This window comes from Grus americana, chromosome 4 (genome assembly GCF_028858705.1).
Source record: "Grus americana isolate bGruAme1 chromosome 4, bGruAme1.mat, whole genome shotgun sequence".
Taxonomy (NCBI): domain Eukaryota; kingdom Metazoa; phylum Chordata; class Aves; order Gruiformes; family Gruidae; genus Grus; species Grus americana.
The window spans coordinates 57,746,545-57,761,281 of NC_072855.1; the positions used below are offsets into that span (position 1 = coordinate 57,746,545).

The 14,737-nt window shown below is 36.9% G+C and overlaps 1 protein-coding gene across 3 annotated transcripts in view; it reads left to right on the top strand.

Annotated features, from left to right (window-relative positions):
* The window catches only part of SEC24B (SEC24 homolog B, COPII coat complex component), a 51,016-nt gene that overhangs the window by 23,475 nt on the left and 12,804 nt on the right, over positions 1-14,737 (top strand). For all 3 annotated transcript variants that reach the window (XM_054824561.1, XM_054824563.1, XM_054824562.1), the window contains 13 exons: positions 1,550-1,731; positions 4,523-4,707; positions 5,845-5,947; positions 6,669-6,795; positions 7,425-7,534; positions 8,489-8,601; positions 10,004-10,122; positions 10,482-10,537; positions 10,859-11,065; positions 11,704-11,827; positions 12,459-12,617; positions 13,071-13,244; positions 13,928-14,038. In XM_054824561.1, the coding sequence (XP_054680536.1) occupies positions 1,550-1,731; positions 4,523-4,707; positions 5,845-5,947; positions 6,669-6,795; positions 7,425-7,534; positions 8,489-8,601; positions 10,004-10,122; positions 10,482-10,537; positions 10,859-11,065; positions 11,704-11,827; positions 12,459-12,617; positions 13,071-13,244; positions 13,928-14,038 (1,770 nt within the window). The remainder of the gene's footprint in view (positions 1-1,549; positions 1,732-4,522; positions 4,708-5,844; positions 5,948-6,668; positions 6,796-7,424; positions 7,535-8,488; positions 8,602-10,003; positions 10,123-10,481; positions 10,538-10,858; positions 11,066-11,703; positions 11,828-12,458; positions 12,618-13,070; positions 13,245-13,927; positions 14,039-14,737) is intronic.

Below are 14,737 nucleotides of genomic sequence, written 5' to 3' on the forward strand. Positions count from 1 at the left end.
AGAACATTCTTCGCTTTTTTAATAACTTTTCACAGTTTTAGCACTAAAGTTGGAGTAACAATTTAACAAAACTTCCCTGTATCATAAGTCATACTTTCTATTGTAATATTGAGGGTAGTGCTGAAAATATGCTCTGTATGAAGCAGGCATCTTTCTCTATACTGTATGCCTGATGGTGTTGACATTAGTAGCTGATAATAGTTGATGTGCCCCTGAAGTTTTAAGAGACCAATAGTATCGGTTTGCAGAGATGCTTGGATCAGGTTATTTTCTTCTATTTTTCTTCATTTGAAAATGGTTAGTATTTTGCTTATTTTTATCTCTAAAAATATCAGGAGTGTCAGGTTTGTTCTAAATGAGCCTACTAGGAGACTACCTTAGTCTTGAAATCTGTAGAGCTTTCATGTTGAGAGCAGGTGGAAAAGATGCTGTTCAATGTAAGTATGTTAGCCAGTATTTCAAATGATAATTGGATTAATTTGGGGGGTTTCCACCTCTGGTTCTTTTGCATTGCTCTGGTCTCTGAGGATGTCACAGTAGCTTACTTAGTTTGATGGGTTCCTGTGGAAGGTGAAATCTTTGTCAAGTAAAAAGACAACATCACTCTACAGAGTCTAGTTCATGCAGTAAGGGTAGCAAGAGGTATGGCTGCAAGATTACAAATTCTGATTTCTCGGCTAATAACCATTTTGGTTCTGCAGAAGGTATAGTCTAAAAATAATTTGTTCCTTTTGTTTTGCTTAGAGTAACAGGATTGAATTTAAATTTCTGTGATGGGTTGCCTTTATTTTTTTCCTCTTCCTTCCCCCCCCACCCCCCTTCCTGGAGTCCTCATGCCAAACATAGTTTCTTGGCAGTTTTTCTTGAGTGGTTGATTTCTCTGCATGCCACACTCTTTCTGGTGGATTTTTACCAAGCTTAAATTCTTCTGAAACTTAGCTCACATTTGTAGACATTTCTAAAGAGTAGTTTCATCTCTTTACAGCTGTTTTCTATGAATTCAGGTCTATGTGTTACTTTGAATTTGGCCTTTAAAAATAGTGGGACCAAACTATGCTGCACAGATCTACAGGAGGGACTTGCATTACTTCAAGAAAAGCTCTGTGTCTGCATTTAGAGAATAGTTATGTTGCCTTAGTCTTATGTTTTGAAAGTAGTTATAAGTGGTAGAGGAGAGAGGAAGCATGAATGGTCTCTTTTGCCATTTATATGAAGTGTAAATCTTGGAATAAAATGTGGTTCTAAGGGAGTTTTATTTATTTTTTTGTTCAGTGGAAATACTTTTTAAGTTGCATTTTTTTGTAAAATACTATTTTGTTAGTAGTTGAACAAGTCTATGGCCATCTTCCCGTGTATACCCCCTTTATCAGCATGCTTGCAGTAATCTTACTTGCTAACCTATTTGGTCAACGCAGATAAACAACTTGATGGATAATGCAAAAACTTAGAAATGGGAAAAGTGTTGTTTGTTAAGCATTTAGAAGTTTACATTTAAATTAAGAAAGAAATAGTATATTCAATGCCTGTGGGATTTCTTTTGTCCTTCTAGAGACACGTTCTGTGACCAGCAGCCCAGTTCCTAGTCCATCAGTCCCCCAGACATCAAAAGCTTCTAAGCCCTTTGGTTATGGATATCCAACACTGCAGCCTGGCTACCAAAATGCAGCGCCACCTACTCCTGTGCAGCCCAGTAATCCAGGACACCATCCTGGGTTTCAGCACTATCCACAGGTTTGTATTTTTAATTAAAAAGTTACTTAATGAAGTAACTTCATGGGAAAAGTCCTTTCTGCATGATATATTTCTTTTTTTACATATTTTCATATTTTATTTTTATAATTTCTGAGCCAATACATTTTAAGTATAATATTAATGTTGTGACTCTGGATCTTAACTTTTTATTAGAAGGCTTTTGAATTAAAATTTTAAGTGTATCTCCAAATAGCTGGATTTAACAATTTTGCTTCGCCAGTTATTAGCAGCATCCACAGTTTTAAGGTTTGGTGTTTCAAATAGCTGTACTTTATTGATTGGAAACCATAAAGAAGCATGATGAAGTACTTCATCAGCCCATATACATTTGATCAGAGCACTACTATGGGCTATGGTCTGTAGCATTAAATCACCTAACGAGCAAGGCATGGCCTAGAGTCCAGATGAAAGAGCTCTGTAGAGCATGTGCTCTGTGTGTGGTGGAGCAGGCTGCCTGCATCTGCTCTTTTCCTGGAAAAGAGAACATCCAAGAAGTTGCGTACAATCACCTGGCTCCCGTTGTGCATGTGAGTCGCCCAGGAGCAGTGAAATCTGAAGAAGAGGTAGACCTCAAGGCAAAATACTTCTCTGCACTGCTTCAGCATTTGTGTATGTGTGAAGGGGTATAGAAAGTGAAACCTGCTGATTTACAAACCCCACTCTCTGAAATAAGGCCCAGCTGGCAAATATATATATATATCAAAGCTGCTGTTGTAGGTGATCAAAATTCGTTGCTGATCTGAGTGTAGTAACATAAGATATAATATCCAGGAATGCTTTCGTTGTTATGGACGTAATGTAAAATGTGACCTGGAGGAAATGCATGTTTGTTTGAAGTTGAAACACTTAGCTTCATCTTCACTGTAATGCAAGATGCAGTTAGGCTCTTTTCAGTAGTACACAGTAAAAGGACAAAACCCAACAATTACAAGTTGCAGCAAGTGAAATTCCAATTGGACGTATAAGGAGAAAATTCTTCAGAATGAGGGTGGGGAAGCACTAGAACAGATTGTGCTGTGCAATCTTCAATTAGTCATAGAATCATAGAATGGTTTGGATTGGAAGGGACTTTAAAGATCATCTACTTCCAACCCCCCTGCTGCAGGCAGGGACACCCTCCACTAGACCACGTTGCCCAGAGCCCCATCCAACCTGGTCTTGAACACTTCCAGGGATGGGGCATCCACAACCTCTCTGGGCAACCTGTTCCAGTGCCTCACCACCCTCACAGTAAAGAATTTCTTTCTAACATCTAATCTAAATTGACCCTCCTTCCGCTTAAGGCCATTACCCCTTGTCCTGTCACTACACTCCCTGATAAACAGTCCCTCACCATCTTTCCTGTAGGCCCCCTTCAGGTACTGGTAAGCCACAATTAGATCTCCCCGGAGCCTTCTCTTCTCCAGGCTGAACAACCCCAACTCTCTCAGCCTGTCCTCATAGGAGAGGTGCTCCAGCCCTCTGATCAGCTTCGTGGCCCTCCTCTGGACTCGCTCCAACAGCTCCATGTCTCTCCTGTACTGGGGCCCCCAGAGCTGGACGCAGTACTCCAGGTGGGGTCTCACCAGAGCGGAGTAGAGGGGCAGGATCACCTCCCTTGACCTACTGGTCATGCCTCTTTTGATGCAGCCCAGGACACGGTTGGCTTTCTGGGCTGCAAGCGCACACTGCCGTCTCATGTTGAGCTTCTCATCCATCAGTACCTCCAAGTCCTTCTCCTCGGGGCCGCTTTCAATCCATTCCTCGCCCAGCCTATAGTCGTGCTTGGGATTGCGTGGACCCACGTGCAGGACCTTGCACTTGGCCTTGTTGAACTTCATGCGTTTCGCACGGGCCCACCTCTCCAGCCTGTCAAGGTCCCTCTGGATGGCATCCCTTCCCTCCAGCGTGTCAACCATACCACACAGCTTGGTGTCGTCCGCAAACTTGCTGAGGGTGCACTCGATCCCATTGTCCATGTCGCCGACAAAGATGTTGAACAGTGCCGGTCCCAGTACCAACCCCTGAGGAAGGCCACTTGTCACCGTTCTCCACTTGGACATTGAGCCGTTGACCACAACTCTTTGAGTGCGACCATCCAGCCAATTCCTTACCCACCACGTGGTCCATCCATCGAATCCATGTCTCTCCAGTTTAGAGACAAGGATGTCATGCGGGACAGAGTCAAATGCCTTGCACGAGTCCAGGTAGATGACATCAGTTGCCCTTCCCTTATCCACCAACGCTGTAACCCCATCATAGAAGGCCACCAAGTTCATGGTGTTTATTCTTAGATATTTTCAAAACTCAGCCAGACAAGGCTATGAGCAACCTGGTCTAACTTTGAAGTTAGCCTTGCTTGAGGAGGGGCTTGGACTACCAGACCTCAGAGATGCCTTCCAACCTAACGTTTTCTCCTCTTCTCTGGTGTTTTGTTTTCATTTAAAAATAAAATATAAAAACCAGTTTCAGTGTGGGGAGAGGAAATTGGCCTTTCTAGTAACTTGTTTTCTTATGCCTGGAAAGTTTGAAGGATTCTGTGTCACTTCCAATGTTGATCTGTGTCATGAACTTGAATTCTGTCCAATGATACATATTTGGAAGTTATGTTACATTTGTCTTAGCCTTTCTAAATTTCATACAACTCTTTCCTTGTTTGTTTGGGTCTGTTGCTAACTACTTGTATCTTTTTTTAATACATGTCTGGAAGAATTGGGATTACAAAAAGATTTAAGATTGTTATTTAAACGTGACTGTGTTTACCTATTTGCAATGCTCTTACTTTTTTCAGCAATATCCAGGTGTGAACCAGCTGTCCTCTTCCTTAGGAGGGTTAAGTCTACAGCATTCTCAGCAGCCAGAAAGCTTGAGACCAGTAAACCTTACACAAGATAGAAATATTTTGCCTGTATCTTCAGTTCCAGCACCTGTGCCTAACTTGAATTCTGATCTTAGGAAGTTAAACTGCAGTCCAGAGTAAGTGTACTGTGTCTAGAACAGCATCTTAGATTTTTCAGTGACTAATCATTATTTCAAGTGTCAAAAAAAGTCTAAACTGACTCCTGACTTTAAATCTTTGTGACGAACTAATACTCGCTTGAAAATAAGTTTATCCTCTGCATCCTTACACACATATTGAAACTGTCCTGCCATCAGAATACATTATATGCAGTGTGAGTGTAGCTCACTTAAGCAGGTTTCTTAATGTTTTAATCTTTGCATTGTTTTATCCATATTAAAAAAAAAAATTTATTAATAAACACCTTAATGTTATGCAGTACATTTCATAGAATATTTTGTAATATTACATAGGATTTTTTCCAGAAAATTATGATGAACATGCCTAAATACAGTGAATAAACTGTGAGTATATTTTACTGTGATAATCTTGCAGCCGTGATGTATTCTTTTACCTCTAATCAACATTAATTAGTATTATCTACTACCCAAGACAAGTGCAGCTAGGTACAATGGAAATTGCTCTCCACCAAAGATCTTCATTCTAATTCCAAAAGAAATTTTATTCATTGCCGCAAATTAATTCTGCTTACTGCCCTAGTGGCAATGCATGGTCCCACCAGAAACCCGAAATCAGAATACTGAGGGGGTCTCAAAAGCATTCTTAAGTGTGGAACACTTTGGACAACACTGTTCGTGCATTGGGGTTTTTTTAGTGGCGTTTATTTAGCTTTAAGTCCATCCTCCACTTTACACAAAACAAAAGATTTTGACTCAGTATTTGAGATCTTTCTACTGTTTTCTTATATAAGTATTGCTTTCTGAGAACTATTTAAATACTGTGTTCCTTCACCCAAAAAACCTTTATAATGAATAAAAAATACATCACAGAGGGTTGTACCTGTCTCTTTATTGTAAGTTTGTTTTGGTATACTTGCGTTGCTGAACTACTAAATTGGGGAGCGAGGGAGTATTATGTTAGTTTGTTTCTTTAGGAGGCTTTTTTTAATCTCTTTGCTTTAATTTTGTTTATTAAATCAGCTTTGGAAAACAGAATTTTTTAAATTTCAAAATTTTTTAAAATCAAGTGTTAACACAATGTTTTTAACATCTTTTAAAATTTCATTTTCCATTAATGTGTTTATTTCCTTTCAGCTCATTTCGATGTACACTGACAAATATTCCACAGACACAGGCTTTATTAAACAAAGCTAAGCTTCCTTTGGGTTTGTTGCTACATCCCTTCAGGGACTTAACGGTAAACTAGCTTACTTTTTTTTAGTATATGTATTTAATATGTGCATTTGCCTTATTTTCATGCAAACAATAAAATATACTGAACTATAAGTCTTAAATTTAACAGAAGTAGCACAAAAATTTTTCCCCTCAGAGGGGAAAAAAGCCTTGAAATTGCTACTTTTTGAAATTCATAAGGGAAGAGAGGTGCTCGCATTGAATGTATTACTGGCATGATAAATGCTGTCAGTAGAAAGTAAGCACAATGTAAGATTGAAACTGTGTTCATAACTGTTAAGCAATTCCTCTCCATCTAATTTATTTGTATTTATTTAAAAAGGTGAATAACTGTCTGGTATGACTTTTTTCATATAATATGTGTTCTTTGTGTAAGATTTGCTGTTTATCACATTTAGTCATCCAGATTTGTCCCGTATGTCATAATTCCTCTTGCCATAGTAGCTCTGTTATTGTAACTGTGTAATTTAAAGTAATTTCATTAAAAAAATTACTACATCTTTGATTTGTGAGATTGGATTAAGACAATAATTATTATTTCTTCTGATTTTAAAGGGGAAGATATTTTTAGTAGGCATCATTATTACTCTGAAAATGAGCTAAAAAGATAAAAGGAAAGATGATAGAATCTCTAGTCTTATGAAGCTTATACATTACTGCAGAGTATTGTTTTCCATAAAACATATTATGTACCTTTGTTACAGCTTTCCATTGTTTCTTTTTAGCAATTACCAGTAATAACATCAAGCACAATAGTGAGGTGCAGATCCTGCAGGACATATATCAACCCTTTTGTTTCTTTCATTGATCAAAGGAGGTGGAAATGCAATCTGTGCTATAGAGTTAATGATGGTAAGTTTTTTGTAGCAGGAGATGCTGGCATTTATAGAATCTCTTTAATGTATTTGCATCATACCAGTCCACAGGATACTTTCAATTAAAATGCAGATTAAAATGACGATGTTCTTAAGATTTATTTTTTTTTAAAATCTGTGGATCACAGATGTGCTGCGCATTATCAGAAGCCAAAGGTTGTTTCACAGTTTTCTAGGACACTAAGAAAATGTAATCATGTTATCCTGATTACTTGTATAATGAAATGAGCTTACTCCATTGACTGCTATTGCAATACACAAATGGAAACATGATGACAGCTAATACTGTCAGCAGTCCAGGCCAGAGGTTATGAGAATACAGATTGAAGCTTGTTTGTTGTCAAATGCTCTGTTTGCACTGGTGTTTTAAAATTGGGGAAATATTGTTGTTTAAAATAAACCAGGTTTTGTTTCCAGTTATTTAACTTTGATATTGCTTGGGATACTTGAAATGTGACTCTGGTTTACGTATCCTTAATGTGAATTTTTTTCTGTTGTTAGTAGTAAAATATATCTGCATTAGTTTTCTTGTAGCTGCCATAATGGTTTTTATTTGCTGACAAATATATAAACATTTTTTTGTGGGGAAATTTTTTTTTTATATAGTTCCTGAAGAATTTATGTATAATCCTCTGACGCGATCTTACGGAGAGCCTCACAAACGGCCAGAGGTCCAAAATTCTACAGTGGAATTCATTGCTTCTTCAGACTATATGGTAAAAAAAGTTTTCATGGGAACTTCAACAACAATTGCATGTTTATGTAAATGTGTTTGAAATAATTGTTGCATATTGCTTCAGTGGTGTCTGTTAATTTTCTTGTGAAGGTCCTCTTAACACCAAAGAATAGTTAAAATTCTTATTTATTTTGAATTTTGGCAAATGTAGATATTCAGAGGCTTGTCAAACAAAGGCAATTGCAATGTGTGTAATCATCCAGTGTAGTTTAATGTGGCATAGTCTGATGCAATGTGGTTTCTGAGTTTCTCCCTCATTTTGAAGAGGTTTTGAAAGATGAGTAATGGAATAACGAGATAATTCAGTTGGGTTCAAATTTTTAATTAGTAATTGTGACAGAAACAATTCTAACTAGGAGTCAACCTACAGTTGCTGTGATAGTAGTCTTGTCTGCAAGAAAGATAAACAAGACCTGGGAAAAGACCCTGTTCATAATGACCTTTTTAACAACAGCAAAAATAAATTGTTTTCTTGTCTTTGAATTGAAACACTGTGGCCAAGGCATTTGGCAAGGAATAAATACAACTTGCTGTATGGTTGGGAAAAGGGTGTAGGTAGAATATTGTAAACCCATTTAATGGATTGCATTGTCCACATCCTGAAGGAACAGTGGAGTTTTGAAGAGTGAATTCTATATCTGACATCTGAGAGTAATGTTTGAGTTGATTGTTGGAAGGAGAGACTAAAATACTGAATTTCTGTTCTGAAGCATCACATTGTAAGCTTATTGCAAATGGGAATTATTAACCACTGGGAATTGTGGTTAAGTCTATCTGCATGAATCTTAGTAAATCAGTTTTGTTGCATGATGTATACATTGAGTTTTTCTGAGTATTCCCTTTTCCCACTTCCCTTTCTAATGAGTAATTATTTTTAACATTTCTTTAAATATGATTTTTGAACATTTTTTTATTTTTATTTTTTACTTTGTAGCTTCGTCCTCCTCAGCCTGCGGTATATTTATTTGTTTTAGATGTGTCTCATAATGCAGTGGAGGCTGGATATTTGACAATAGTCTGCCAGTCATTGCTGGAAAACCTAGACAAGTAAGAATATAAATAACCTTTTCAAATTAGCTAATGTGTTACGAACAATGCTAACCTACAGTTTTGCAGAAAACTTGCATATAGTGTTTAAATGTTCTGTCCCAAAAGGACAGAAGTTCTGTTGCTTGAGATTCTGAAATGCAGCTTATGTGTCTGAAAAAAAACAAGAAAAACCAAACCATCGACCAAGCAAAAAAACCAACCCCCCACCCCCCCAAAAAAACCCCAGCTGTTGAAGCAATTTACATGAGAGCTATGTTCCCTGCATGTGATTAAAGGTGGATCTGCAAATAATTTACTTATTTATGTGCAAAGAGTATTTAGCTTCTAACAACGTGTTGATCGAACAAACATCTATAAAGTGTGCTCTTCCCCCTGCCAAGACAAACAAGCATAACTAAATTACAGACATTAAATTGGCTGGTTCTTGTGCTGAAGTGGCTGAGGTGCTGCATACTGGAATGTTGTAACATGTGAGACTGCCTAGGTGAATTGTGTTGTCAGTTTGGGTTTTTTACATCACAGTTACCTAGATCTACCTGTGCCATTTTCTATCTGTTCTCATTTTTTGCACTGGAACAGGATGTATGGGATTGGTGGTGGTGCTTTCTGAGGGAGGGCTGATAAACTTCACTATGTTCATGTCTTTTGAATGATTTGTATCCTGTGGAGGCCTCACTCTGAAAATTGTTTTCTCCAAGTTTTTCTTAGGAAACTTGATTTTAATTTCTGATAAAGACACCAGCAAGTACAATAGAATTCCTCTACATACATTTATTGGTTTAGTCTTTCTTTATCCAGATCTTTACAGATATTTTATCAACAACTTCCCAGAAACATGCTAAATTATTTTAGGGAAATTCATAAAATACCATGCAAAGTCTATAGGAAAATCAATATACCTAGTTAATTTGTATACTCAGATGGTAAAAACAATATTTGCCTCTCTTGCTTTTGTTGACCATCATGGTTTTCAGCACTTGCTGATTTTTTTTTTTATATTTGAGAAATCCCATTTAGTTTTTCTTTTTGTATTTTTAATGAAATACATAGGAATATGGTCCACATGAGGCAATCTTCTGTTGAAGAACTGAGAAGGCTACTTTCTTTCATGTATCAGTGTAATGTTTAAATGAACTAAGTTCTCTCTCAGAACAAAACATTAATATATTAGTGAGTGCTAACCTGTAACACTTAGTCTTGTAAACTGTATCATTATCCCAGCTTTTCAGAGAACGCTGAAGAAATTTTACTTGTTATGTTTCAGATCTCCTTTCTTTTGTTCTCCCTTCACCCCTGTGTATGTGAGCTGAGTTTCTGCTAACATCAGCAGGAGCTGTGTGTATGTATGTGTCTTGAGAGAGAAATTTAGGGCTTAATAGTTTATTTTTTAATGCTTCAGGCTGCCTGGGGACTCGAGAACAAGAATAGGGTTCATAACGTTTGACAGCACTGTTCAGTTTTACAACTTACAAGAAGGTTTATCTCAGCCTCAGATGCTGATTGTCTCAGATATCGATGGTAAGTAAAAAGAAAATGGAAACTAAATCTTTGAGAAGCTACTTTTTTCCCAGAAGAAAGATTAGAGTCTCTCAAATATTCTGGTATTAGGCCAATTTTATTTAAGGTATAGGAAATATATTTTTAAAAAATAAACTTACACTAACTACAGAGTAGGTGGTGTTTAAAAAGTGAAATTTGAATGTTAATTTTGCTTTGAATAAAACAAGCTTTGTATAGACTGTAGTATTCTCTCTAATATGTATATCAGAAAAGTAGACTGTTTCATAGTACATATAGCAGTGGGCAGTGAAATGTTTTGTTCTATTTTAATATTTTTTTCTTTAATAAAATATGGATTTTTTCTGTTCTCCCTACAGATATCTTCCTACCTACACCAGATAGTTTACTTGTAAATCTCCATGAAAGCAAAGAGGTATGATTGCTCAAAATATATCATTACCTTTAAAGAGTTGAATATTAAAAATAGGCTTGAATTCAAAGTTTAAAAGGAACTTCTATCTTCATAATATGTAAATCTAATGTTACTTTTTAATTATAGAAGTATTACATGTTGGTTGGTTCATACATCAGAGTTTTTAAAATTATTACATTGTTTTCCTTAGTGTGTTGAAAATAAGCAGAAATATTTGGTGCTGATTGTTCCACTTCAGTTACGGCAATACAGCTTTTTAGAAATAGCAGAAAATGTCAACCTTGCAAAATCTCATAGAACACTTCTCAATCTGTTCTGCAGCTGATAAAAGATCTATTGAATGCGTTACCAAATATGTTCACCAATACAAGAGAAACGCACAGCGCGTTGGGCCCTGCTCTTCAGGCTGCATTTAAACTGATGTCTCCAACGGGTGGTCGGATATCTGTGTTTCAGACTCAGTTACCATCTTTGGGAGCAGGTCTTTTGCATTCCAGAGAAGATCCCAATCAAAGGTCAAGCACAAAGGTACCAACACTTCCTTTCATATTCATCTCATGAGACTAGGGACTAGCCATGTCTTTCTGACTTGCATAGTTCTGCAGATCAACTCTTGGGTTTTATTTATAGCAATTCACTAAACTTTACTCATTGTCTGTGTTTATGCATTTAAGATCACAAGTTTATACACATATATGTGGTATTACTTGTTTCAAAGTGCGTGAGCTGTCTTTTGGGCCTTTGGTCCATAGCTTTTCTTGGCAAGCAAAAGCAACTGCAAATATCTCTGACTCTGTTAATATCAACCTGGGTTTTGAACCAAAGCGTGAATATATTAAATTGTAGATCTAAAACATGATTTCTTATTATTTTTATGGCCTTGTAGTTTACAGCGTCCAGCAAGTGTTACATAGTTACATGAATGTTTATTTGTATGAGAATGTAAATTCCTTGAAAGTAGGATCATAACTGCTCGTAAATACAAACTAAAAGAATATGGAGCATAAAGAATATAATTTCTGCAGGTGAAAATGCCTATAAATCATTGCTCAAAGGAAATTGCCTTATGATACTTCGCTACTGAATATTATGTCTTCTGTTCCATGAAGTCTTAAGAGAGCACAATCGTTGTCTTAACTCTTTCCTGTATAATTTATTCACCACAGGTCGTCCAGCATCTTGGTCCAGCAACAGATTTTTATAAGAAGTTGGCACTGGACTGCTCAGGCCAGCAGACTGCTGTGGATTTATTTCTCTTAAGTTCACAGTATTCTGATCTAGCTTCTCTTGGTAAGGAGTACCTAATGTATGCATTCATTCTTTCCACACTGCTTTCTGTCTTCAAAAGCATGGGCTACTTCAGGAATTCTTAAATCATGTAAATTTTTTTGCACTTCTGTAAATGCAGCTGATGCTGCAAAAGAATTGACTTTGAAGTTAATGGAGTAAAGAACAGTAGTATTGGATTGGTGGTATCAGACTATTCTGGAATTTCAGTGTTTTAAATGAGAAGGTACTATCCTACTCAAGAACAGGGAACAGTAAGATGGCAAGGAATGAATAAAGCTTAATCATAGGGGTAGAACAGAGTTCTCATCTTTCAGTATTAAACCAAGATTTGTCTCTGCCCACACACTTAATTTTGCTCTACACCATTAAATAATTCTGCATGCATTCCTGCCTTAGCTGCTAAAGGTAGCATGCTTTGTGAAGTAAGTGTATAACTAGATAATTGTGTGTTTGGGTGACTCATCACTGTTTTCAGTGACCTGAGTCTGAGCCAGTTCTTGACTTACAGATGTGGGTCATATCAGGAAAAAGATTAACATAAATGTGACTTGCAAAAGGTTAGGCACAATTTTTATGTCCTGACTTCATGTTACAGTTTTACCTCTTAACTGTATCTTTTCCTCCTTCACAGCTTGCATGTCGAAGTATTCTGCTGGATGCATCTATTACTATCCATCTTTCCATTGTAGCCATAATCCTGCTCAGGCCGAAAAGTTTCAAAAAGACCTTAAAAGATACCTTACAAGAAAGATTGGATTTGAAGCAGTCATGCGCATAAGATGTACAAAAGGTATGTTTTTAAGTACTGATTCATATGGAAAAGTTGATGTAAACATGTTAACTATCATTTTGTATGTGCTTAGTCTTTAGCAACATTAGACTTCAGGTTATTTCTCTTTCACTGAAGAGTAAGATAGTCGCCTTCTTTCAAGTAACTTACCAAAATGGCAAAAGCTAATGTATCTGGGTGTTTTGTTTTTTACTTAAGATGACACCATCTCACTTCAGCTAAATGGACACGTGTAGTGTAAAGGCATTATTGAGCTCGGAGTGTTCAGAATTGAACATGAACTCTACAGGATCACGCTGAAATGCCTAATGATTCATGTAATAGATTCCATGTGATAGTTAGAATAAGTATTTTTACAGTTTTCTGAAACATAGCTGGAGTGCTGTGGGTTTTAATTGTTGATAGGAGTTTTTCATGCTGTTTTAACCTCACTCTGAATTAATCTGCTTCTAGGTCTTTCAATACACACTTTTCATGGGAACTTTTTTGTACGATCTACTGATTTATTGTCCCTTGCCAATGTCAATCCTGATGCTGGATTTGCAGTACAAATGTCCATCGAGGAAAGTCTGACTGACACATCTTTGGTTTGTTTTCAAACAGCTCTTTTGTATACTTCCAGCAAAGGTAAATGAATTCAAATCACTTGGCCACTGGGCTTTTTGTTTCTTTTTCTAATATAATGTTTGTATAGTTAGTTCCACAGCCCTTTTTTGCTCTCTCTATCCTAAGAGAGTCTTGTCAAAGCTAGTGAGCCTACTTGGAAGTTAATCACATAATGTAAATATTTATAAATTCTGTTTTGATGGGAAAATGTCATTTATCTCCCATCTTACATAGAGTTGATTCTGCAAGATTCCTTTACTTACAAGGCATGCTGTTGTTATAAGCAATAACACGTTTGGCACACACTTTGTCCAAAATCACAGACCTATGAGGGATTGGAGTGAGTTGCTAGTGTATTGGGTGGACATAAAGAATAGTAGCTACTTTCTATTGTGGAACATGCCACCAAATTTTCGGATGGAAATCAATATACTTCATTTGTAGACTCAAGACACTTATTTTGGGTGTTATAAGCTAGTTTGTGTATGAGCTTGTGCTGATTCACAAGTTGCATGCTTTAGAGCGTTGCAGAATTTGAACAGGTTGAGAGGCAGGAACGGGATATAGTGTTACAGCCCTTTCCTGACTGGTGTGTTTTTACAAAACAAATGCACCTCAGATGAGAGAAGATATGCTGTAATGACTGAATTTGTATACCTCTATCAGGAGATCTTGCATAATGATTTCTACTTATTTTTTATTAGGTGAACGTCGAATTCGAGTGCACACACTTTGCTTGCCTGTAGTAAGTTCACTGGCTGATGTATATGCAGGAGCGGATGTACAAGCAGTTGTATGCCTCTTAGCAAACATGGGTGAGTACAGACCAGGAAGATTCAAGTGTCTTTTTGTGTGCTCTTAATTTTGCCAGCCATTTAAATGCAGTAGTGAATGAAGCTTGCATATTGTAGAAAAAGATTGGAATGGATTGCACTGAAACCTGAGAATACGAAAGATGACAAAATCAAAGTTAGACCAAAACTAATAACTGAAATATTCCTCAGTCTGAATATTTAGTTGACTTTAATCTTTTAGAAGGATCCTTCTTACTTTTTTCTCTACAGTTTATTAAAGGAAAAAGAATCACTTTGGATTGAACCCTTGGATCAAAACTCATTTTTGTATCATCATCATGGTTGTCATCTCAAACTTTAGCATTCTAGGATTAGTTAAGAAAGAGTGATTCAGTTTAGTGAGTTGCTGGAGACTAAAAGGAAACTTCTGACAACAGTATATCCGAGAGATGCATTAGTTTTCTGTGCTTCTATGCTGTCATTGCTGGGTTGAGAATCCTTAGTTATCCTTACTTATGGGGCTTATGAGTAGCTGTCTCAGACTGATCTCCACCATTGAACATGTATGGCTCTATGCAGCATTTTAATATATGTGCTATGTTGTATATTAATAGTCAAATAAATTAGAAGAAATAAATAGTACTTCTAGATCTCGTTTTACGTGTGCATTCAGTCCAGCAGGTGGCTTCCTCTGACCAAAGGATTTGCAGCCCTTTCTCA